Source organism: Perca fluviatilis, chromosome 20, assembly GCF_010015445.1.
Source record: "Perca fluviatilis chromosome 20, GENO_Pfluv_1.0, whole genome shotgun sequence".
Lineage (NCBI taxonomy): Eukaryota > Metazoa > Chordata > Actinopteri > Perciformes > Percidae > Perca > Perca fluviatilis.
In genome coordinates this window covers 15,129,917-15,156,326 of record NC_053131.1, presented here as the reverse complement: position 1 = coordinate 15,156,326, position 26,410 = coordinate 15,129,917, and the positions used below count along the sequence as shown (strand labels likewise).

At 40.0% G+C, this 26,410-nt stretch overlaps 1 protein-coding gene across 4 annotated transcripts; it reads left to right on the top strand.

Annotated features, from left to right (window-relative positions):
- Positions 1 to 59: 59 nt before the first annotated feature.
- On the top strand, positions 60 to 7,149 carry si:ch211-266g18.9 (transforming growth factor-beta receptor-associated protein 1). Of its 4 annotated transcripts, XM_039785006.1 has the most exons (12): positions 60 to 864; positions 980 to 1,174; positions 1,366 to 1,520; positions 3,381 to 3,463; positions 3,627 to 3,974; positions 4,139 to 4,196; positions 4,284 to 4,427; positions 4,602 to 4,736; positions 4,827 to 4,971; positions 5,047 to 5,468; positions 5,582 to 5,684; positions 5,825 to 5,871. In XM_039785006.1, exons 1-12 carry the CDS (start codon positions 177 to 179, stop codon positions 5,848 to 5,850), a joined length of 2,502 nt encoding a protein of 833 aa, XP_039640940.1. In that variant the 5' UTR covers positions 60 to 176; the 3' UTR covers positions 5,851 to 5,871. The 4 variants fall into 4 exon arrangements, with proteins under 4 accessions (XP_039640940.1, XP_039640939.1, XP_039640938.1 ...); XM_039785005.1 differs by having other exon boundaries at positions 5,585 to 7,149; XM_039785004.1 differs by having other exon boundaries at positions 5,582 to 7,149.
- Positions 7,150 to 26,410: the final 19,261 nt, after the last annotated feature.

The window sequence follows — 26,410 nt, the reverse complement described above, 5'->3', positions numbered from 1 at the left end:
ACATGGGGAGGTGAAACTATATACATACACTTCAGAAACTTGTGAAGGAATCAAAGAGGAAGGGAGAACAGCAGAGAGGTAGGGACGTCTTATTTGACATATTTTACAGAAGATCATTTAGGCAGATACATTTTGTAATTCACCTTGCAAAAGTCAAACTTCCTTAAATATCTGCAATGGCTTTTAGAGCATTTACACAAACACATATCTATGAAAAGCAATCAGCCCCAAAAGAAAAGGACAAATCCAGCATCCAGTGCCTTGAGTGCTATGACCGAAATGTGTATATAGGGACCAAAGACGCAACAGTCCAGCATTTCATCCTTCCCAGTAGCACAAATGGAGACCTGAGTTCTGGCCAGAGCAAAATCAGAGAGGGTAGGTTGAGAAAACTAGGCTCAAGCAACCATGTAGCCCAACTGAGGATAGTCCCACTTTTCAACTATCTGCTGGTCCTGTGGGACCGGAGCGTTACTGCCCTCAACATGTTCTCCTTGGAGCCTGTTCCCACCCTGAAGAAGATCCAGCATGTGTCTTTGTTTGAGGTGTGCGACTCGTTGCTCGCAGCCCAGACAGCATGTGTGGAGATGGTGACTTCCTCCAGCCGCAGGAAGGTGATCCGGATCCACGTTGTGGGAGTGGACAGGTGGGACGTTGTAAAGGAAGTCCCTCTGCTCCAGGACCCTGTGGCCTTGGCAGTAGATGGTGCCAGTGTTTGTGTAGCTACCAGCGACAGGTATCTCCTCTGTGATATTCGGACTGGGAGCAGTGAAGAGCTTTTCCCTCACAATCACAGCAGGCAGCGTGTTATTGTTACCTCAGTGGGACGAGGGGAATTCCTCCTGAACGGACCTGAATCTTTGGGTAAGAGCCGCCAAAATGTTTACAGTTAATCATCTCCTATCACTCCCCCATATATCCATCTAGCCAGGGGATATTTGTTTTGCTAAGATATCATTACTCCATCCTCATCCCTCAGGCATGTTTGTGATGAAGACAGGGATATGCCAGCGCCCTCCCCTGCAATGGCCTCAGGAGGTGCTGGCAGCCGGAGTGTGTTTCCCTTACATCCTAACCCTAGAGCCCCAAGTGCTGTCTGTCTACAGCATGGTAGATCAGCAGATCAAACAGACTGTGAGTCTCAGCGGCGCAAAGGGTCTGCTCTCCACATCAGGTATATCAGGCAACATCAATCCATCACCTGATCTTGGCAGATTGCAGACCGAAAGGCTGTCAAATTGTGTTTTTGTTTTTAAAGATGTCGCTGTGTCTGTCTCGGTTTGCACTGATTCAGTCAATCATCCTTGCAGCTACTGTTCCTACTCGCTGGCTGTTTCTGAAAACCCCAAACAAATCTCCCCTCAGATGGTGTGTTAGTGTTCACAGAGAGAGACATTTTCAGCCTGCGTCTGGTGCCACTCGATCAGCAGATCCAGGCACTCGTCAGGCATGAGAGGGTCGAGGAGGCCTTGTTGCTGCTGGACGGAGTTCAAGGCCATCTTCCACTTGACTCATACAAGGTGAAATTCAATTTATAGACACACAGCAGGACGCAAACACATCACTGCTTTGATATCTAGGTTTCCAACAAATGTGTTCTTCTTTATAAAACACAATTTCTGAGGTTAACAAAATGACACAGACACATTTATAGTAGGCTTTTTCTCCTTGCTTTTTTTCCTTCCTTCTCCATAATCATGTTGAGTAAAAAACAACCTGCCCAACTATTATTCCCTTCAAAGGCAGAATGCAGTAACAACATATTTGGTCACAATTGAGAATCTGCTTCTTTTTTTAAAAATACTTAGGCCTCATGCACACTGCCTGTGTGGCGTGAGCGTGTCAGCTGCGTGGCGTGTCCGTTTTTTTTTCGGCTCCCATGTTAACAGGTTAGAGCTTGCACACTGCCTGCGTGACACGCACGTCTCACATTTTGATGTTTGAAAGTCTCTAGGTTTTGACATCAATGCAGATATAAATATAATTTAAAAATAATAATAATATCGATTTTCAAATATTGCACCTGTCAATACAGAATGAAATATTCTGTAGCCTATTTTGCCATCAATCAACGTTGTCTTTGCTGTAATCAAATCAGTATATATTTATGTTTAACATTTCATTTTATCAATGGGAAACATACATGTGTAGGCTATAGACAAGGCTTCATCTTAGTTTAGTGTGTTAGCATGCTAACGTAGGCTAATTAGCACTGAACACAAGTACCACTGAGGCTGATGGAAATGTTTATAGTTGTACAGCTGTTTGGTCATGAACTACAGTATTAGACAAATGGGGGACATGCATGTCTGTAAATTTCATGGCAATCCATCCAAAAGTTGTTATAAATATGTCACTCAAAGCTACAAGTCAAATTCATATTGGTGCTAAAACAAAGTCACAGGATCACCAAAGTCACAAGCATATAGAGTCTGGAAACCATGATTGCCTGTACTAACTTTTGTGCCAATCCACGTTCAGGATGTTGAAATATTTTACAGGATATATGTTAAAACTTTGACCTGCTGGCACAGGATCACCAAAGTCAGTTGGATTCATCCTCTGGGGAACATGAATGTCTGCACCAACCTTCATCCATCCAGTAGTTGATGAGATATTTCAGTCTGGATGAACATTTCAGTGTTAAGTTTACCACATTAATAAAGCACCACCTACATCATAGAAAGTAGCATGGATAAACTAGTCTTGGCAAAAGCAAACTAACTGAGCTTAGATTTCTTTTATATTGTCCAAACACAAAGTACAGGTCGACAAATGTTTTTTTTTTTTAGGGGAATAATCATCCTAAAAAAAGCATATAATTCATGTTTAACAACTTACATAGCTGTCACATGCATTTAAACAAATGCTTTTTCTCAACTTCACTTTTTCTGTATTGTCTGCCTTTGTAACATTCACTGCTGCTATAATTTTACCATTTTATAAATGAATTCACACCACTGATGTGTAGATAATATGCATGCATTACAACCCCAGCTGGCATTGCATCATAGTGTTTGACTTTAGTATTTCATCACTGTAGAACAGATTGAACCAGGATGTCAAGGTGTAGGCTGACTACACTGTTACGAGCTGCTATTGTAGGTGTATTCCAGTTGGATGAATGCAAGTGAGGACAGCAGATGGTGCTGAGATTTAGGCTCATCTTTGCCATATCTCAGGTTACTGGTTAGAGGTGAGGGTGAAGAATTAGCATGATGATGCGGCAGTTCGTATAACTTATTTGGTTTTGTGTCTTAAAGTGAAACATATATTGCCCTCGAGATTTAAGGATAGTGACACAGTGTTCTGCCAAATGATTTTGGCTCATGTAATGGTGCTTTAAATATGTTAATGCATTGTATTTTTTTTACTGGCAGGAGCTGCAGAAGGCCATCACTTGCCTGGCTGGATTTGTTCATTTTTACCGGGAGGGTTTTTCCGAGGCCAAAGAACTATTCATGTGAGAGTAAAAAACCCTTTCACGACACTCCAAGTTCAAAGCACACTAAATAAACCACAGGAAACTGTGCAGGATTATGTGACTCTTGTGAATAGTGGGTCTTTTCTTCTGAATTCTAAACCAAAGTCTAACACAAATCAATACTCATTACTTACTTGAACAGTATAGGTGAGCTGGACCCCAGAGAAATCATTCACCTCTACCCTGACATGCAGCCATGTCTCAGCGAGGACTTTAAATCCCAGCTTGATCAAGTGAACAAGGGCAAGGATCTCCAGGTGCTCTGCCAAGAGGACAGGAACACATTTCATCATTACCTGGCCTTCCTGGGAGATTTTCTTAGAGCAGTCAGAGGGACGGAGCAAGGCCTGAAGTGTCCTCAGGAGGTGGACTGCGCCCTCCTGAGGCTGTACTTAGAACTGGGAGACACTGAAAATCTGCAGCAGCTTGTGGCATTTCCCAATGAGTGCAGGATGGACCACTGTGTTCCTGTTTTGGAGAAACACAACAGGTACAAAATAAATTATTTGTTATTATTGGATTATTTATTGTTGATTTCTTAAAGACAAATTATTCTTTAAAAAGAAATGACACCAAATCAACATTTGAGACATTTTCTCCAATTTGCTTTATTTCTGATGGGTCATTTGCTGTTTGATCTCTTTTTATTTACAGATTTTTTGCATTAGGTTCCCTCTATCAAAGCCATGGAAATCAAATTGATGCAATTGAGGTATCCTTTCCCAAAAGAACTGGACACATTTTATACATAAACTTGATGCATAAAAGGAGCGTGTTTTAGCCTTTTATATTCTTTCAGACTTGGGTGAAAATTGCAGATGGCTTCCACAAAGACCCCTCTTGCTCAGATGTATATGGACACATAGTGTGGACTCTCAGTCAGCTGCAAGACAGAGATGCTGTGTGGACATTTGCAGACTGGACTCTTCAGAGAAACCAGGAGGTGCCTTTTTTTTTTCATGCTCTTAACTTAACTGCAGAGGGCAGAGTTGCACAGTTCAACTATGTGTAATGGATATAAACACAGCAAAATGCCACCTATTACCTAAATTGCTTTGCTTATTAGACAATTATTGGTAATGAAATCCAGTAACAGTTTTTCCTTATTTGAAAAAAGATAGGGGTGCAGATTTTCAACAAGCGTCCACAAGATGATCAATTTGAGGCTCAAAACGTCCTTTCTCTCTTGGAGAAGTACCCACTGGCGTTGCTTTTGTATCTTGAGTTCTTAATCCATGATTTGAACAGTAAGGTGGGTACCGCAGCAGCTACCTAATCTAATATCCCTGACTCCTTTATTAAATACACAGCGACATGATTGGTGTAATCTGCCCTCCCCCAGGAGGAGAGACATCACAACCGTCTGGCCCTGGCATATGTTACTCAGACGCTGCGAGAGGAAGAAAAAGCAGATTTCAGGAAGACCAGAGGAAAGTTGCAGCAGCTGCTATGGGAATCCAAATGCTATGATGTCTCCACTGTATACGGTGTGTTGATGCTTTATGAGAAAATAAATCACTACTGAATTGTGACTTCATTATATTGCATTATTCTAATCGCAGAGAGAGTCAAGTCAGCAACCCTGCACATAGAGAAAGCCATTCTCCTCGGTAGGACCGGTGAACACTCTCAGGCACTGCAAGTGCTTGTTCACCAGGAGGGAGACCTCCAGGCTGCAGAGGCCTACTGCTGCAGGGCTGCCCAGGGCCGGGACTCACAGTTCAGGCAGACCCTGCTGCTCACGCTCCTCCAAATCTACCTGAGCTCTGAGGCGCTCACCAGCGCTGCTGTGGATCTGCTCAACAACAACCCTCGGGTCTTTGTGGCAGAGAAGATCATCCAGCTCCTGCCTGATTCCTGGTCTATTCAACTGGTCTCCCAGTTCTTAGTTAGATCTCTCCGAGAGTCCTTCCACCAGAGGCAGATGGTGAGGCTGCAGAAGGCTTTGGGCCAGGTAGAGTGCATGCGGCACAAAGCCATTTGGGTGAGTTTAATGACATACCGGTATTTCATATTTTTTTCACTCCATGAACATTGTGTGTATTCTTGTTTCCTTCTTATTCTGAACCCTGTTGTTCTTTCTCTCTCTCTCATCAGCAGATGCAGGCCTCAAATACAAAGTTCAGACTGGGCAAGGGGCAGAAGTGCAAGGTTTGTCAGAGAGACCTTGCAGAGCCACAGTTTGCCTGTAACCTCCATGGTGAGCTGATGCACACAAGCTGCACTGGCTTTTCATCATCGTGAAGCCACCGATATAGCAATCTATTGTCTGTTTATGCAAATGTTTGCATCTATGCACTCTTGGGAATCACATTCATTTTGTTTTTTTGGCCATTTTAGGCCTTTATTTGTGTAGGACAGCTTAGATTTGAAAGGGGAGAGAGAAGGGGAATGACATGCAGCAAAGGGCCGCAGGTCGAACCCACGGCCGCTACGTCGAGGAGTAAACCTCTATACATGGGCGCCCGCTCTACCAGGTGAGCTAACCAGGCGCCCATCACATTTATTTCTAGCAGGATAAGTGTCTGCTTCCTACCCGATCATTTTTCTAGATTACACTGTGTCATCGAGACAAACTCTGTACAAGGATTCAAATCATGGACCTCAGACCAGACACTTTCCCTGATTAGAAAAAAAAGAAAATACATTGTTCTAATAACTGGTTTCAGAGTGTAAAAGAGCAAGCAGTGCACTTTTTTAGGATGGCATGTCTGAGCCATTTCCTAGAGACGTTGTAGACAGCAATAGCTATAAAGTGGAGGACACTCAGGGGCATATATTCACTGATCAGACAGTGGTGTTTAACATGGAAACCACCTGTGGTCAACCTGATGACCAAAGGGAATTTGACCATCCTCCATGGCTGTATATATGCATCCCCGCCATCATGGTTTCCACTGACTGTGTACATGTGTCTGCATAGAGCTGGAAATAGAAAGTCAACAGCTGAGAGGCTGCACGTGAGAGACTTTTTTATTCCGCTCATGCATTAATATACATTTATGACCCAAAAAATAAAATCACAATTACAGGTTTAAAACTGAAATGCAAACAGGTCGAGGAAGTGCAGAGTTTTGGGTAATTTCACAAGAGACCAAATGACATGTCTGCATTGTGTATGGAACATGAAATCAGAATAGTTTTTTACCAACATCATCCCTATTAGGGAACATGAAAGATGTGTCATCCAAATAATAACACACAAACTCCAGTGTGTACATGTATGGTATGGAAATCTTGTATATAAACTTAAACACATATCATTAAGTTAGATGACATTTGAGATGTATTTGTCTATTTTTGTTGTAATTTAGTCATTAAGGCTAACCATAACTAAGTATTTCTTTATCTTGATGCATTTTGGGAGACGCCAATAGGGGCTGGAATAGTAACTAGTGTGTTTGGCTGGATTGCTTACAAGTTTTTGCTGTACGTTTTTGGCCTAGGGGTGAGTGACTAATTGCAGTGTAGATAAATAGTGAATTATGAGCATGTTGGAAGGGATTATGTCTTTGTGATGCCCTTGCCAAGATGTCTGCAGTTTTTCTCGCCGAATGAGGTTTTTGTGGGACTTTTTCATTCTTCTCACTGGGGGTCTGAGAGTTGTGTTAATTTAATGTTTCATAGTGTGGGTGTTAGGCAGCTCTCTGAGAGTGTAACTGGGATTAAATTTAACCTCTAACTCATATAAATAAACTGAATTATATCCCAGAAAACCCAAGAATATCACATTCCTAGCATTTCTCTTTTATGTGGTTTCAGGAAAAATTGCCATGTACATTCCTCCATATCGTCTCCTTGTAATTTTGATAATCTATGCATTTAATTGTAATCTACTGGTCAGTCCGTTGTAAGCACTCCTGGATAATCAGCTGAAAAGTATCAGTGCAGAGAAAAACACAAAGTATCAACTTCTCTCTGATTGCTTTTGAGATGGGATGGAGCCTCTCACAGTTTATATGGACTGACTGTAGGAGCTGCTGCTCTGTGACTGGCTGATCTTTGGGCCGTGCCTGATGACCAGTGACCACTGGGTGGACCCGAGGCCTCTCCTTCCCTCTCATGGACATCCGTAGGGAGCATTAATGTTGTTTTGAACACTTGCGGTTATGCTGTGCCTTAGAAACCTTTTTCTCATCTTTGATGTTGACCAACAGCCAAAAGAAACCAAAAGGTAAAAATATACAGACACAAGTACACCTTCTTCTACCTAAATTAAGACCCAATGTAACATATTTGGTGCATTTAAATGATTCTTATTTATTTGAGAAGTTGATATCAGTAGCTTCTATTGATGTGAATGTAACACTCTTGCAATCTGGAGTTCAGTGTGTGACTAGGCGGGGCTTTGGGTCACTGCAGGGTGCTCTGGGGTGCATCCGGCCAGATGGACATTTTACACATGAGGGGGAATGGATTGGAATCAAAAATGGACAGTTATGGAGGAAAGTATGGTGGGCTATATGTACATTGGTCTCCCATTATAAATATCCATTCTGCCACAGAAGGAAAACAAGAACATTTTCTTCTTGTGCTTTTCTAAATTTAAGAAAAAAAAGGCATCTGTCTGGACTGTAGGATGTAACTGTTACATAGTTTAGTTTTGTATGGACTAGGAGGAAAGTAATTATGAGACTTTTTTGCCTTATAGAAAAAGTTTAACGCTAATGCTCTGTTGAGGGTCCTGGAGACCCAGATAACTTGTTAAAAACACACATTTAACATGTTTTATCAGTTTTGTAACTCATGGCTTTTCCTAATTTTATATATATATTAGAACTGCTACAGAAAATGATGCATTATTTGTCACAGTTTGGGTTCTTAGAGACTCCAACTGTAAAGCATGGTATATATGTACATACGCTCTATATCTGTGATTGGTGCTGACAGTATTTTTAAGCAGAACTAGCCCTGCTTAATCCCAAATAAGTCTATTTGGACTTATGTTATTGGAGTTTTATAATAGTTTGTTTATTAGAGTCTTAAAGGGAAGAAATTGACTTTAAATAATGTCAAGGTGAAGAATAGCATACTGTACATTTCTTTGTCAATAAATTACTCTTTGGCAAACAAAAAGAATATATATTTGTACATCAATGTCCCACATAACATATACAAAAATAATTATTTCCTTATTTGGAGTAATAATTGTGCTTTATGTTAATTTACATATTTTATCACCTTCATCAAATGTACAATCTCAGTTTGTGGCAAAGGGGAAAGTGTTACTTTAACACTTTACTGTCACTAATTTCCCCCAACTCTTAGTTTGTTTTCATCTGCTTTTACTTTATCACTAACTCAGCTGTCGTTTCAGGTCCTGCCCCTTTCTCAGGCCATGCAATCAACTCATTCACATCACCTGGTCTTCCCTGCCCATCTCCTCACCAGGGCTCATTCCCTCGTTAGGCCCTCAGTATATAAACCAGTCCACTTTCACTTGTTCTCAGCCACATTGTTTTGTGTTTCTGCCAAGTGCTCCAGTGGTTCCTGTTCTGTGTTTGCCTGTTTATTTGCTCATTTAATATTTTACCTTCCCTTCTTTGGATTTATTAGCCTGTGTGACTGATCTCCTGGTGTTGATGTTTCCTGTACATTGATAAGTAAACTTTAATTTCTTGCAACTGTGTCATTGTTGTGCTTTTGGGTTCAAGTCTGCCAGTACAAGTGGATGTAAAACAACTCTACTTGGGCTTTAATAAGATCAGCAGAAAAGAAGATATTCAAAAGCTTGTGTGTGCAGTTTCTTTAACAACATAACAATTTATGAAGATGTATATTCTACACATTCACCACATGTAAGACTATAAAGCAAATGCTGCCTCAGGATTACGAAAATGTCATCAGGTACCTCACTAAATAAAGCCTATGGGAAAAACGAATACACAATGCTTCTGTGTATCATGCATCATATTTATAGTCAAAGCCACAAAATACTGTATCATATCCCTCATGACGCGTTTTTTAGTCTTAGTGGTTGCTGAGAGACAAGGAGAATCTCAATTTGCAACCCTTTTGGTAACAATAATGGTAAGGTAGCAGAAAACCTAGAAGATTGAACTTTAATTTCCACTTTCCCCCGCAAAACTAATTCTATAGATATAGCAGAAGTATGGGAATAAATAGATGAAGAGGATGTTCAAAGCATCTTTTTTTTTTAACTCCAAAGGCAACGCTCTCATTTTCATGGCTTGCTACCTTGGGGTTTGGCCACTGGGAGAATTGTGTATAGCCCACTGGAGACACAGAGGGCAGAGACTGTGACCACGGACACCCACCCTGCCCTGCTGCATGGTGGCATGGGTTATATACATCATACTGTATGGTATAGAGAGTCGTGTCTCTATGTCCGCAGGGCTGATATTGTTCATGGTTTCTCTTTCAGTGCTCAAAACTGAAAGAGACAAACCAATTGACTGGGCATTTTGAGGGAATAATTGTTTAAAATTCTGTACATAACTTTCAGAGTAATTATCCTTGGTGCAAAAATATAATTTCCAGATAAGTAGTTCCTCTTAAGAGGTACATTATATCACAAATAAAGTGTTTAGGAAGTGTACACAAATGAATAAGGGGAAGGAATGGTCAGGAAAGTATTCTAACTTTTTATTTTTCCTTTTCCATGACATTTATTATATGAAGAGGTATGTGATCTGTGGCAAGTTAAATCTCAAAAGAGTATGCACCGTTTTGCTACAGTTTCTGGGTTGAATGATATAATAATACATTTATTTTATATAGTGCTTTAAATGGTACTCAAAGGCACAAGGTTAAAACAATAGCAAGATTAGTATAAAAACATCAATAACTAGAGATGAATAGGAAAAAGGTGCAGCAAAACAGGATAGAAACAAATGGAAACAGTTAAGTTGGTTACAGGTTAACCAACTTAGTGATATGTCTCCTCGGAACGGTGTGCAATGAGCTTTGACGCACGTTTTCTCTCCTTTGGTGGGTTTGTCAGAGATGTTACCCAATCAGCGTGCATCTAAACTCTAATAAAATGGCAGCGCACCACGTTTCATTTGAAATGTTTTGCTACGTTTTGTCGACCGTGCACGCTTGTGCGAGCATGTTTTCAGTCCATGAGTGATTTGAATTCACACACTTTATCATCCATTCTTCCGCAGACAATGGTAAGACATAAAGCTTTGTTTACGTGTCCACCTTCTTCCTTGCCCCCCCTTGCGTGAATTATAGGTGCGACTTCCAGTTATTTCTTTCATTAAAGTCTGTGAGTTAGCTTTATACTACAGGTGTCCTCCCTTTCTAAGAGATTTTGTGGAAATAAATGATGTGGGAACACAGCCTTATTAGCTTTCTTGCCAAGAAGTTAGACGAGAAGGTCGATACCACTCATGTCTGAACAATAACTACAAAGTCAACGGTGTTAGCTGGCTATCTTGGCTTAGCATAAAGTCTGGATCACAACTAGCTCTATCCAAATGTAACAAAATCCACCTCCTATAGCCAACTAATTTTAAATAAAAATAAAAAAATTGAAACAAGGTTCGCCCCCCTTTCCTACCTCAATAATTTCCATGCAGTCCCTTAGGTGATTCCAAATGTTTCCATTTTTCCAATGAACTTGCCAGAAATAGACATTTCAAACACAGCTTCAGATGTGCATGGAAACACTTCTCTCTCCAACCTGAAGTCAACCATAAATAGATATATTCCTAAACAACTTAAAGGGCATTAGTTTAATGATCTGTACTGCGTACGACTAATGACTCAATTTTGGATGAAGAATGAGAGATCATTTTTGGAAAGTTTAAGGCTTTCTGGCAACCTTGTATGTTTACACTGCTCTTTTCTAATGAGTGAATTTCAGGGGAGATAAGTGCTTGGCCCAAGGGGTCTAGTTGTGGTCGTCCACCTGGGTCTTTTGATCTGGAAGCTTGTGTCTCATTTCCAGCACCTTTTCATCTCTGGACCATTTCAATTTCTGGGAACAGAAACAAACAGACCTGCTGAGTAATCTAAAAGTTGGGCCGGAAACTGCAATCTGGCAGTGTTATTGCTTCGTTGTTCCGCACCCATTCATACAAAAATATTAACTTCATCATCCATATGGTGAACCGTTTTTAATAGCACAAAATACGGGAAAACAAATTGTATCACCTTTCATTAAGAATTAATTCTTACCACTCAGTGAAAACAAGTCAATGAATCTTACTTACAAGTGGACATAATTTAGATTTGTACTCTTGTACATCTAAATTCAGAGCATACTGTTGTTGAGGGCTATTTAGCAAGCTGCAGGTGATGAATATAGTAGCATAAAAATGGTCCCGTGTGAAACGAACATAATTAAAGCTCTGACAACCGAGGGGACTGTGCTTTGCACCGCAGGATCCCCGATAGTTTCGGAGCTTCATTTGCGAGACTGCTTCATGTGATGTTTGACATCACTGATTACAGAGCATGTGCCACATTAACTGTTACTGTACCCTGGGAAAGTTAAGAACGTGGGATCACGCATAATTAGACATTTAGCGCCAATCCTCCCCACAGATGAACACACCCTTCACCACAACAGACGGGAGTTAAAAATGTCCCAGCGCCCCCCTGATATCAACCGCAGGAGTCAAAACCGCGCTCCCTTTGCTATCTAGGACTGAACTTACTGTAACCTACACAATAAAGGCATGAATTCCAATACTAACCCAAAAAGTACGGTGGCCGAGACTGTTGAACACAAATACAAAAGCCACAACACAAACGCAAAAGCTACAACACAAATACATACAACGGAAGTAAGTGTGTTGTTGACAAACGGAGCCGGAGGAGGAAAGTTCTTGTATGTTTGAGAAGTAAGTGAAATATGGTTCCTGGCTAATTATGATTACTGTCGGTACGTGATTGTTACAAATAAGCAATGTTGTTCAATATCTTTTTTATTTTCATATGTATGTACTCTTTCATTTAGGCTACGAAGCTACAGCTATAACGTTATCTAAATGGCGCCCAGCGTCTTTTAACGCGGTAGTGCTACGTTTAAAGTCTATAGTTTGTCACGGTTGGTCTGAATGAAAGAAACCCAGAATTTTAACCATGACCATGACAATCACGTACCGACAGTAATCATAATTAGCAAGGAACCATGTTTCACTTACTTCTCAAACATACAAGAACTTTCCGCCACTTCCGTTGTCACTCATGTCCGTTGTCACTCACTTCCGTTGTCGCTCATTTATTTGTGTTGTGGCTTTTGCATTTGTGTTATGGGTTTTGCATTTGTGTTGTAGCTTTTGAATTTGTGTTGTAGCTTTTGTGTTTGTGTTGTAGCTTTTGTGTTTGTGTTGTAGCTTTTGTGTTTGTGTTGTAGCTTTTGCATTTGTATTGAACTGTCTCGGCCACCGTACAAAAGGCCGCATTCAGTCTTTGAATGGAAGCAACTGCAGCATGATTTTCAAACAATTGGTATTTTAGAGCAGAAAAAGTCCCTTGAGCTATCATGAACTTATATATAGCAATCAAAGCTCCAATCACAGCTCAGACAAATTAGAGGTATAGTGTTTTAGCATAAAATTACAATTCTATTTCTGCAGATCGAATATCTCTGGAAGCATTGAATGTAGGATATTTCAAGGCTTTCATTAAGTCTTTCATGAGCCCTAATTACATTTTGGAGCGCCGAAGAATAGAACAATTCTCAGCTAACGTGAAGCAGCACGACATCTCTTCACTTTGTGGTTTAATGCACCAACACATACCCATACTTTGTGGTTTAATGCACCAACACATACCCATACTTGAGGATATTTCAGAAGTGGCCTGAGCATCACTTTACATCTAAAAATAAAAATGCAGGGAACAATTCCAAAAGAGTACAAGATGTTCTCTGACCAAAAAGTACACACAAAAGGCAAATATTTGTTCTTAAATCAAGTGAATGTGTGTCATATTTTCCTTAATTTCTATTTATTTAAGCTATTAACTTGGTCCAGTTGTTGATGTCTACAGGTCTTAGGGAGTGCTACTACTGCATATGTGAAACCTCTTGTGGCTCCGCAGGGAGCTGTGCGACGTTAAATTGCCTCAAGTCACTTGAGTCAGCGTTGGTTGGGGCTGAAGATTACAAGTTTGCAAATGAAAAGAATTTGGGGGCGTCGAGATAGAAATAATTACTAGACATCTGTAGCCCGCTCCTCATCTCTACTTGAGGCTAGTGGCTTGAACTTGCATTGTGAATAATGTAGGCACCAGGGGTCTCATTTATAAACATGCTGTATGCACAAAACAGGGCTGAAAATATGCGTACGCCACTTCCCACACAAAGGTTGAGATTTATAAAAAAAGAACTTGACGGGAGAATGTGCGACTCTCCACGCAAACGCTGACCCATGCGTACGCACATTTTGGAGACAATAGGGATTGGCGACGCAGATGGTGAGGTGGTGAACTGCAGAAAGTAAATGTGGGAATAACGATTACTCGTAATGTTTTCAAGTATTGATGCCTCACGCACATTTTTTCACTCCATATCATCCATGTTATCATGAAGATTAAATCCAGCAGTGTTATTTGCGCTTATACTGAGTGATAATTGTTCCATAAACACCTCGTAAAATCCAACTTAAATCTTAAATCAAAACTTGTTCTTAATATTTAATCACTGCTGTCTCATCGTCACATTGTCCGCTACGGAGCGCAGGAGGAGGAAATGGCCCGACTGCATGTACAGGATAGCATCAAATACCCTAGCATTAGATAAAGGCAGAACACAGTGTAAATAACTAAATATATGTCTTTAATACTGTGCATATATCATCAAATGTCCAAGTCTGGAAATACAGCCGTTAAGCTCTCGCGCAATCGTTATACTTAATTAATGTCCTCGTTATCGTTCCTAACTTTAATACTGTTCGTAACCAAACCTGCATGAAGAAAAGTGTGTTTGCCTATTAGACTTTCATCTTCAAATTGTATCTTGGGGGGTACCAATAGTTGATGCTGTGATTTTGGCAAGGTGTTAACAATCACTTTAATTGTTACATATAAATACTGTGGGGACCCCTGTGCATAAGTGGAAGAATCAGGAGAGAAAGAGACTTCAGGGACCACGATGATGACTGGCTAATATGTCGATTTTGATTCCCTAAAGCTGTGCTTTTGGATCTGTGTACTGAATTGGTTCCAGTAGAGAGGGAAACGCGCCAGAACCGTGCCATCCCGGTCCAAATACAGGTCCTCGCCACTCTGGGGGCAACCCGGCTGTTTCCAGAGGGAAAAGGCAGACAGCTAAGTGTTAATTATATAGTTAATTAACACTTAGTTATAATAAATATTATATATAATCTTCAACTTTATCACTAAGGCTAGTTTGGATATAATACATAGTTCTGTATCATATAGGTCTGGTATATCAAAGCTGTCCCCAGTAATGCCTGCCGTTTTGGACTGTATTATTAATATAGTTAGTCTATAGATCAGGTTTCCCTACACTGTGCGAGAACAGGCCAAAATTATAATTAAATTTGCAGCAATTCCCGAGCGTCTGAGAAGTTTTTTTCTTTTCCCCCGCCAGTCATTAACTGAACTGCCAGGGTCATTAACATACTGATCAGCATTCATGAGGTGCTTTGCATTGACTATTTATGGTTAAAAATGGGCGTGTACAGGGCGGGATAAGAGTCTGATTGCTGATGCGTACGCACACTTGTGCGTAATCTGTGATTTATAAAGGGCGCATTGCTTACAGATGAGCGTACGCACGGTTTTATAAAAATTAATTTTGGCGCCATGTTTGGCTTTTGGGCATACGTACACTTTAAGTAAGGATCCTACACACAGTTTTATAAATGAGACCCCAGGGGCCTCATTTATAAAACTGTGCGTAGATTCTATTCTGAAAGATTTCGTGCGCAAAAAAGTCAGAATTTTCGTACGCAAAAACAATATTCTGATTTATAACACCTTGCGGCGCACACCGGTACGCACTCTTCTCGTTATAAATACGGACGTGCGTTACCTTATGCGGTCCTGCACGAGCCTCACGCTCCTCCCAAGGTCGTCCCATATTTGTCCTAATAAGGTCCATGTTAATCAATCAATGAATATTCCAGACTTGAAAGGAGCCCTTGATCACCAATCACGAAACGGGAAAATGGGGAAAAAACACGATTCTGTGATTGTGAGATCGATGTGCTCCTAACAGAGGTAGAACATCCAAACAAAATCCTGTTTGGAAACCGTAACCCTAGTGTTCATATTGTTGTTACGCAGCCTTAATACTTAACAGATTTAGCTCAATTACCAATGATATACATAATTTATTGTTCATATTTGCCATTTACCCCTGTGAGATCACATTTATGATCATATGATCATTTTCGTTTTTTGTGAGAAAGGAAATTCAGTTATTAAAAAGGTAAAAATAGAAACAAGATTTTGGATCATTATTGGTGCAAAACAGGTGAAAGTGCTTGAAATGTAACAATTTGGTAACTTGTATGATAACTGTTTGGGAATAGCAGGTGCAGAAAGACAACATTCCCACAAACAGACACCTACAATCAGACACGACCACATAAAGACGCACAGACACACAGGCACACACACACACACACACAACACACACACACACACAACACACACACACACACACAACACACACACACACACACACACAGATACACATCAAACAAACAACGCATTTCCGAAGCGAGGTAGAGAGCAGCGGAGGAAAAGCGCATTTCCTCCGCTGCACGGTGTGGGAGGAGCCCCTTGCCTCCCCGTTGCTGCAGCCCCTCGCCGGCGCGCCGCGACCGGCTCTGGGTCGGTTTAGCAAGAACAGGATTGTTGGGTTCAGGAAAACAAAAACTGGGTTAGGTTCGGAAAACGAAAACGGCATACCATCGGAGTTCACTAAAACGCAGTCAATAAAACCTTGGGAGCATTACGCACGATCACACGTGTGGTCAAAAGTTTGCGGAAAACTGGGAACATTTTTACGCATGGAAATTCTTTATAAATCCCGACTATTGCGAGGAATGTTGCGACGAAAAATTTAACCCTGCTTCACGCAACTTTTTCTTGCGTAACAGGTTTTATAAATGAGGCCCCAGGTCTTGATAAGGACAAAAGTGCATGGAATAAAAGATGATATGTATATTTCTTTACTGCATCAATGTTGATCTATTTTAGAAACTGTCCAACTTCTTCAACAATGGGAACCAATTGACTAAACTACCTCACTGGACACAAAGTATTTAAAACAAGCTTCACCTCAACCAGCTCAACGGTAAAATGCTTACACACTGATGCATCAATATCAGCTACTGGATAACAATATATCAGTCACGGGTAGTTTTACTGCAGAACAATCACTTTTACTTTTCATACTAAAGTACATTTTGGATATAAGACTTCTGTACAAGGAGTATTTTTCCAATGTTGTACTGGTATTTTTACTTAAGAAAAGATCAGAATACCGCTGTTTGGTCCTGCCTGCCTCTGACACACGCTCTTTCTATGATGGAGGATTTGCTGAATGATGTATTTAGTCAGCTTTCAGCACATGTTCAAACCCTGTGGGTCCAGATACAGCAGTAAATCAAAGAGCAGTCATCATTGTGGCGACAGTGAATCACATCACCCTAAATAAAGCTTTCTAGCTTTCCATTGTCTAAACACAAAAACCAACTCCAAGGTCTATAACATAACATTGTGTATGCTTAACATGTTGCTTAATGAAGCAACAAAACCATGGCAACAGCCACTATTATATGTATGAGTAAACCAGAGTAAGTATGTCCTTTAAGCCCATAAAAACCGAGGGAAGTACATCTGCACGCTGTGTTCCCATTCTGAGGCAAGAAGTGCTTTGAATATTTTTTGAATCTTTCTCTTTATGCACAATGAAACTTTAATGAATGTTATGGTAGCAGATACTTTATTGAACAGGGATACATATCGTTTTCTCTATATTCTGGCATCTAAAATTCTCTATTATAGCAGGATCACTGTCTTTATCATTGTGAGGCTTGTCATTGCAAAGACAAAATACCATGCATTCAGAAGGTATTCAGGCCCCATCACTTTTTTTTCACATTTTGTTATTCTGCAGCCTTATGCTAAAATCATTTACATTTATTTGGCCCTCATCAATCTACACTCAATTCCCCATGATGACAAAGTGAAAACAGGATTTTTGCTAATTTATTGAAGAAAAAACTGTAGTAAAGTATTCAGACCCTTTGCTATGACTTAATTGGACATGATTTGGAATATATGTCTATATAAGGTATCAGTGCAAAAACCAAGCCATGATGTTCAAGGAACTGCCTGCTCAACTCAGAGACAGGATTGTGTGAAGGCATAGATCTTGAAAGCCTACATTAAAGGTTCCCAAGAGCACAGTGTTTATAAAAAGAAATACGAATAAATTCCCTTTTTCATTTCACTCATGAATAAAAAAGAAAAGCTGAAAAAGAAATTATCTGTGAAAGTTGTGGTTTGAAAAGGCTGAAAAATTGTGTGTGTGTGTCTGTGTGTGTGTGTGTGTGGGTGTGTGTGCTTATGCCCAGGTGAATGTGTGTGTGCTTATGCCCAGGTGATTGCTGACATTTACAGTTTATTGCTGCGTTTCATCACAGAGCATAAATCTTAAATCGTCTGAAGGAGCTCACTTCAGCTCTCCTGCTCTCTGTACAGACTGGAGAATCTTATGTTAAGCTCTCAGTTGTTGTCAAACTGGGACAGACTAACAGACTCGAGAGACTGGGCATCTTTTCACTCACAAAAAAAGCTCAATAGTTTATAATGTCAGGTTTTGGCACATTTCCGACCTTTTAATTTGAAGAGGGTGTTTCACAGTCACGAAACCTAAGGAAGATAATAGCAGGGTGAAAGTATAGCTTACAGTAGCTGCATGAGTACAGGCGTGGAGTATAATTAGCTTAATTTCAATGAAGCAAACCACTTGTCTGTGAGGTATGGTATGGGATCAAACTCTGCAACAGGGGGGCTTCACACTGTGTATAAAGAGAAAGTGAAGGGCTTTGAAATAAGAATACAAACATGAAACTAATCTCATTTAGGTTTTAAATCTCTTATATTTATCTGTTAGTAAATGTGTGCAATTTCCACTGACTTAACAACAGAGCAACAGGGGAGGATAACACTCTGTTATTAGAAATGCAATGTAATACCTGACTACAAACATTTGGCATCTGTGTGGAATCACTCATTAACCATGACCTTACATTTGGGTCAACAACAAAAATCTTGTTCAGCTTTTGTTCAAAAGTGTCAGTCGGCCGGTTGGTTGGTCCAGACTGAAATATCAACAACTATCATCTTTTCATCTTGTGCTATCATCAGTTAATGAAAAACTGGTGAAAATCCCATCAGCCTAATAAACGCTAATTAACTAATGTTAGCATGCAAACACGCTAAACTAAGATGGTGAACATGGTATTATACCTGCTTAACATTAGCATGTTAGCATTGTCAATGTGAGTATGTTATGATACTAGCTAGCTTAGTCTTATTCTCTGTGGTTTCGTTGTGACACAACCCACACCTGACTCACCATGGCAGTTCAACTCAGCTGTACAACACATTTTAGCTTCTTCTAGCTCATCGTTTTGGTTATATAGATGGCTACTACTGTTTTGGGTCACTCTCACAGCTTCATTAGCATTGTTGCAGATGTAAATGGCAGCTCTGATAAACCCACAGAAAGACAATGTTAGCAACTGGCTTGTGAATATAGTGGGTCATTTAGCAGCTAAAGAGCCAGATATTTCAGTCAGGAGTTGGTGGAGATCAGAAACAGAGCTAAAAGGAGAGTGGATATTGGACTTCTGTTCACCATAGTTCATCGTCAGGGAACACTCTAAATAAATGCTAATGTGACAGATCTTGTGGGTGGGTAAAAGACAACTGCTAACACAATCACATATCAATATAAGGTATGTTTTCGGCTTTTTGCACAGCTCACAGATGGCAAAAAATTATCAATTAATGCAGATTTAAAGCTACTATGTATACAATTAAAAGAAATTCCCGCTTAAGCACTCTGAAGCAATGCACACTGCAACCCTCCTACTCCCGTTAATTATAACCGGGGGCACTGAAATGAAAAGCTAAAAGCAACATGTTGCCTACTGTAGACTGTACCTATTTCCACAAGGTTTGTTTCATTTTATGAAAAGCAAAGACTATTGAAATTATTTGAAACATGCTACAGTCATATAAAATCCACATATTTGCTTAAAGAAAATAAAGGAATGGGTGCATCTCTGTATTGTAAAACTAATCATTGGTGGGAATAGAAAGAGATGGCTTTGAATAAAAAATACAATTGTGTTCACTCTGACAACCAAAGTGGTTACAGCCTCCTGGAAATAGCTGGTTTGGCTCGCCGGATGAGATGCACACAGCAGCACAGTCTATGAGTGAGGCCTGTTTCCATCTTGGAAAACATGTTTGATCAAATGTCCTGTCCCTTCTGTAGACAACCACTTCAGAAAGCTGCTGGCATTTAAATGCTACTGCAGGAGTTTCCAGACACAGTCTGAGTCCACCTGTCTGTCTGGCAAAAGATGGCATTCAAGCAGCAGCTACAACCACTGGTTTTATTCAACCACGAGCTGTTGCAATCTGACCAGAATGTGACTAGACCAATGTAAACACTGTAAAAAAAAAAAAGTGCACCAGTATTAGAACTGTAATGCTCTCTTCTTTTACCGCAGGACCTCAAACTTCCACATTTGGAGATTTTGTTTGAAATACAGAACTGCAAATAGCTGAAAAAAAGGACCAATTGGAAACTCTTCAAAGTCTTATATGTACCATTCAGCAGAACTAGCAGTTCACCTTGTGCCATCCAGACACGACTGTCCACCTCCAACTCTGTCACCAGAGAGAGAGACATATACTTACAGATTTTAGATGTGCCTTAAAAGCAAATCCCATACCCTTGGAAAAATGGTATTTACAGTAGCTGAATTATCCAGGAAAAAAAGAAGATTTGGTACAGGAATTATAGAAGAGATTAACAGAAGCTCTTTGTCGGGAAAGAAGGTCAGAGACCCAAAATAGTCATCAGGCCTGTCCTAGAAAGATCCTATAGCAAGCTGTCATTGTAGTTAAACCTATACATGCTGCAATTTAGGGAGAGAGCTCTGGGAAGTGACATTATAATTATTATGTTAGGAGGAAGGGAAAGTTTTACATGTGGATCACTCGGGTTAACAGGTCTACAGCCGTGGTCACTTAAGACATCTGCAGTGTGTCGAAATTACAGAGCACAATGACTCACACTCTCTGTGTTTAAAACCATTTGGCTCTGCTCGGGATGGGACAGTAAAACAAGCTCTCCCCAGAGAAGCTGTTGGCTCATCAAAATAATTAAACTCTTTTTTTTCTGCTTTGCAACATTGGGCCTGCAGACCACCTTGAAGGATTTATTATTTTTGTCATTAAATGTTGATCAAATTTAAAAAGAATGTGACCCCTGAATTTTACACAGGAAGAAAAAAGCCACGCTGGTATATTCATGAAGCCATTAAAAAAAAAAAAATCATACAGACCCCCCAAGAAGCTACTCCGATTTTAATTTATACAATTATATTTTCCATAGCTTTCACCTATATATTTATAGCTGCTTGCATACATCACTCAACAAAACCCAGCAAGGATTCAGCCCATTAGACACCTCAGCCTTATTCACAAATGCATGTAAATGTTAAAAGCTAGAGGTTTACAAATGTGCATGTTTCCTGTAGCTACATCATTCTAAACACTAGAGTTACCTGCTAAAAAAAGAAAGGGTTTAACAGCTCATTTCATATAAACGCAGGTCTAATAGCTCCTTTTAAAGATGTGCTCAATCATGACTTTTCTTTGTGAAAAAGGTTTAAATCACTTGTAATTTGACAGCATCCTGCAGAACTGAGAACACAGAAGTTCATTCACTGTGTTTCTGCTACATTTCTGAGTAAATGTCCACTACACACGACACAGCCAAATTTAGCCTGTGAGCTTTTTTAGTCATTGACTTCAGATTTGTTTTGTCTAAAAGTCAGGGACAGTCTCAGATGACCTGTGGTTAGACTTGTTTAATGCTCTATGGTTTCCCTTATGGTGGGTGTTCAAAAGATACACTGAAAGCAAGAAAGACCTGGGACCCATGCTGTGTCAGACAGCTCTCCATGGTCCACAATCACTGGCCACGTGAGGCTCTAGACAAACTCGAAATTCAAGTCTTTTTGTATTCAGGATCCACCCTTGGCATGTCTCTTCAAAATATCCTGCAAATATGAAGTCTGGTCCCCTAAACCCTTTAAACAAACACAACGAGAAGCCAGCTACCAACATGCAAAACATATGGAATAAAACTTCACTTTGTGCATTCTCATCCCAATTTATTCTGGGATGTTCTTGTGTCTGTGGAGTACCAATAACAAACTCCAAAACATCAGCAGCAAGCCACTCGCCGTTGTGGGGTTTTCTTATTTTCAGATAGAAAGCCAAACTCACTTTGTAACATTCTTGGTCGCATCTGATTTCAATTGACAAACCAACTGCATATTTGCCATTTTTATAATACTTTAATTTTGTAGAGATGAGTGAATGTGTGACTTTTATTGCTTTTATTGATGTTTCAAGTACAGTTTAAACAAGTGGTTTCTATTTTTGTCCAATTTCAAACATAAAAACTAGATTTCCACGCATGTATGCCAGGGCCCAAGCACTCGCCGCAACTCTGAACCAGTATGTGCAATGTACAGTGGGTTTTTAGATCTTTTTAGCTGAAAACAGCTGCCTGCTGAGAGCAATGAGAGTGAACCAAAACAGTAAAGTTGTGGGCCGGACAGCTAAACAATGAGCTGAAACTCGCTCTGAAAAGGCATCTTAAGCTGTTCGTTGGTTTGTCTTTTCACTGCTGAACTACCCACAGCAAGATGTACATTTCAAACTTAAAACAAATGTGAAAAAGAACTTGTTATGCATTATTACTATTGCTGTCAGCTTGGATTGGCTCCAGCCCCCTGCGACCCTCCAAAAGGATAAGCGGATATGATGGGTGGATGAATGGATGAATGGATGGATGTTAGTACAGAGTGGACACAGGATGACATTGTTTGTGTATATTATATAATGTGGAATGATTCCCATTTAGACTCAGTAAGGGCCACTGTTTCTGGCTCCGGCCAGAGTGTCAGCCCACACGGCGTCCATCAGCCAGCAAAACAAACCTCAAAACCACACGGGATCGAGCCTCGACCCCGGCATTGTTATGGACATTCTGTAAGTCAAGCTCCAGCTAACTTCCTGTGGTCATGTCTTTATATGCAAGCATCAGGAGCAAAGATATGTGAATTCTGTGGGCACTAACTAACAGTTTAGCTCCAACCCTTTTTTTGAGACAGACATAGCTGGAAGCAAATATAGTGTACAACACTTGTCTTGTCTCTCCACAAGTCATTATGGTGCAGTGCTAACTATCTGCTCCAGAAGGTGAGGTGACATTGTGTTGTATAAACATTGTTCTTTCTTGGTTGTCACTCTGCATTTCAGGAACAGAAAGTGCCATTTCCCTCCCACACATTCTTACTGCAGTGTGTGCTTAAGTCAAATGTAATTATGAACTGACAAGTCAAATATAAATCCACCTCTGCTCTGATGCAGTTTACTCTGCTGGGCGTTTTCATCCTCCTGTCTTTCACAAAGACTTCTCCACACACTACTGACAGTTTTTTTTGTGGCATTTGTTGTGAAATGGCTGATGCTGCCCGATACATGACATGACATGAAACCTGAAATTTTCGCAAGCTTGATGTAGCGGATTATTCATTATCCTTAAATACAGGACTCCACCACCTACACTTAAGCACCGAAAATCCCATTTAGGTGGTTTAATTGAACTTTGATTTCTTTAAATGATCCCACAATAAGCAGATACTTCGAGCAGTCTGTCTTCTTTTTTTTTTACTTTAAAGAGATTTGGAACAAGATGCAAAATGATCCAGAGAATAGTTGAAATATATAGTGTCATGAATAACAAGCAAAGACTGTGTCCTTGCTGGAAAACAGAAGAAGAAGAATGAAAAGAATATTTAGATATGTTGTTCTGACCTTTTTACCTTTGTAGTACATTGTGTGCACAAGTGCTGTTATGCCGCACCTCATAAACTGTCTGGCTGAGTAGTTATATTACTTCTTGGCTACTGCAATTCCGAAACTCTGATTTCCTCGGCTAAAGAAAGACTAAGAACACTGCTTCAAACCAGCAGCTGAGTCAGACCTTTTCCAGAAATAAAACAAATGAACTATGGAAACAGAAACAATCAAATCTCACAGTCGAGATAAAGCAGCACAACGACTTGGTTGACTGGCAAAAAGCAAGTTCTTGCTTTCAGATGTGAGTGTGACAAATATTTAAAACTCATGAACCTAATTACATAGTAAATTTCAAGTATTTACACAGTAAAACACTCTGAAGTAAGATTTAGAAAATTTTAGTGGTTTTTAGCTCTTTGTTGAACCTTGCATGCATGGCAACGCACTGCTTCACATTCATACAGCTATGCATTCACACCTGGGAGTTGTTGAAGGACATCCAGCTGTTGCTTTCTCATCCATACCCCCGTTTTCCTGGCATTCTGGGGTTTCAAACTGGTGACCTACCAGACATCAGCCCTCATCTTTTTTACCACCACTGCCATTTTTCAGTTACTTTTACACTTCCGGCTCCTTTTGGGTCCATGTTTGTTTTCAGGACCCTGTAATTTCCCCACCAATCACTCACAAGGGCCCCCATCAAGTCTGCCATTCATATAGTTTAAAGTAGCTCTTAGTGGTCCGTGGAGTTTATTGAAACATTAAATTTGTATCCCAGCCGTGATGGTGTATCTTTAGCCTTTGCTTGACTCACGTGCTCAACCGGTTCCTCTTACATCAACCGCCAATTATGTTCTCCTCTTGGGTGTGGGTTGGGCCTCGGTCAGCATGGCATAGAAACCAGAAACTTCAATTCTTGGGCAGTGGAGTGAACAAAAACAGACAAAATGCGAAAACCTTTCTTTCGAACACTGTTATCATTGTAGAGTACAAGCACAAACATCACTAACATTGCCAGTAACACTTTCCAGCAGTACTCTCTGGGAAATTCTGTGAAATCTACAGGCTTTTATTATATGTGGATGAAGGCCTGAACATAAGCAGGTCCTCAGAATGCCAGCTTATGTCCTCTGCAGAAAGGTCAGACAAAGAAAATGTGCCCTGTCAGAACTTCCCAGGCTTGTTTTTAACTTTCCATCTATTTCTGTTAAGGATGATACAATTTGCATTGAGTTATCCTTCTAAACCGGTACAAGTGGTGGAAGTAGTACTCAGATATTTTACAAACAATACCACAGTGTAGAAATACTCTTTCACAGAAAAAAGTACATGAGTATTAGCGTCCAAATATACCAAAAGTAAAAGTACTCATTATGCAGAATGACCCGTTTCAGAATAAACCATTATGTTATTGGATTATAAGTATGATGCATCACTTTAATGTGGCAGCTGGTAAAGGTGGGGCTAGTTTTAAGTAGCAATTACTTTATACTGCTGGATAACTTAATCTATATTAAAACAGCATTAATTTGTCAGTTGATTATATTTTCTATTAACAATTTGAATCTGCAAATGAACTAAATTACTACCTGAGGCTGTTAGATAAACACAGTGGAGTGACAAGTACAAAATATTTCCCTCTGAGATGTAGTGGAAATAAGGATAAAGTATCAAATCGCCGGCAGATCAGGGTGGGTTTACCCAGTCTACAAGAAAGGTACATGTGCCTAAAAATTGTACTTCTATAGTACTGTGTTTTGTTACTTTCCACCAAAATAAAAATAAAATTTGATTTCAATTTGATCCTGAAACAAGTTACTGTGCAGCTTTGCTGTGCTCTCAGTGACTTTGGGTGTGTCATATTCACAATTAGCCATTTTCTTATTTCTCTAAATGCAGTAAAAGCATTTCATGTCATATATCAAGTGTATGAAGTGACATGAAACTGAAAGCTTATTTTACAGCGATGGTCCTCCACAATATAAGAGCAAAGCGACGTCACCGCCTTCAGCCTGAATGCTGTTAACCTAATTCCTAATGGTTATTACAATGAAGCCTGCCGACCACATCAAGCTGCTGCGGTACTGTAATGAGCTGAGCAGAGAGAGAGAGAGAGAGAGAGAGAGAGAGAGAGAGTGGATCTGCCATGCACTTTCACAGCCTTCAATTTTGCCACTATAAGCACAAGGACACAGTGTCCTTTGCAAATGAATGCAGTGGCGTGTTTAAAAATTAAAAAAGATGCTGCGAGGTTATAAACAACATCCAAATTACACTGTTAAATCAAGTCTTCCTCAAGCCAAAGTATACTCTGGTTCAGCATGAATGTTTTCTGTCTCTTCGTAGGCTAACATGCAGGTTATTGTTACATGTTATGCATAAAGAGATTACTCATTATTTTCAGAAGGTCAGACTAAAAATGGAGAACCTCTTCTGCAGCATTTTTGAAAAACATAAACAAACAGAAATTATCTGAACCTATAAAATCCTAACTCCACCCTCTCTTGCTCTGTCATTTCAACTAAATTTGACTACAACTGGCACAACTAGGCCTCCTCTTGGAGCACAAGCATAATGAGAATTAAAAATAATATAGTATAAATAAAAGATATCAAAACTGGGAACACGTGGCAGCCACAAGCAATTCAATCAAAATATGAAACTGCTGAATACTTCAAAAGTTTAAACATGATTTTGCTCAGCTAGTAAACGTGCAATCAAAGTTAAAAAGATGACTTGCATTCACGATATTGGCACAAAAGTGATATTGCTTGAGTTGCATGTGTCGCATGCCCATGTAATTTGACATTCCTCTATCATCACACAGGCTCAAGTATTTAGTCTGCA

Bases quoted from the DNA above. Each gene is read 5' to 3' on its own strand.
- si:ch211-266g18.9 (XM_039785004.1), top strand. From the start codon at position 177: ATGGCTTTTAGAGCATTTACACAAACACATATCTATGAAAAGCAATCA. The intron at 865-979 runs GTAAGAGCCGCC...CTCATCCCTCAG, and splicing joins GAACGGACCTGAATCTTTGG to GCATGTTTGTGATGAAGACA. The intron at 4,737-4,826 runs GTGGGTACCGCA...GCCCTCCCCCAG, and splicing joins TCCATGATTTGAACAGTAAG to GAGGAGAGACATCACAACCG.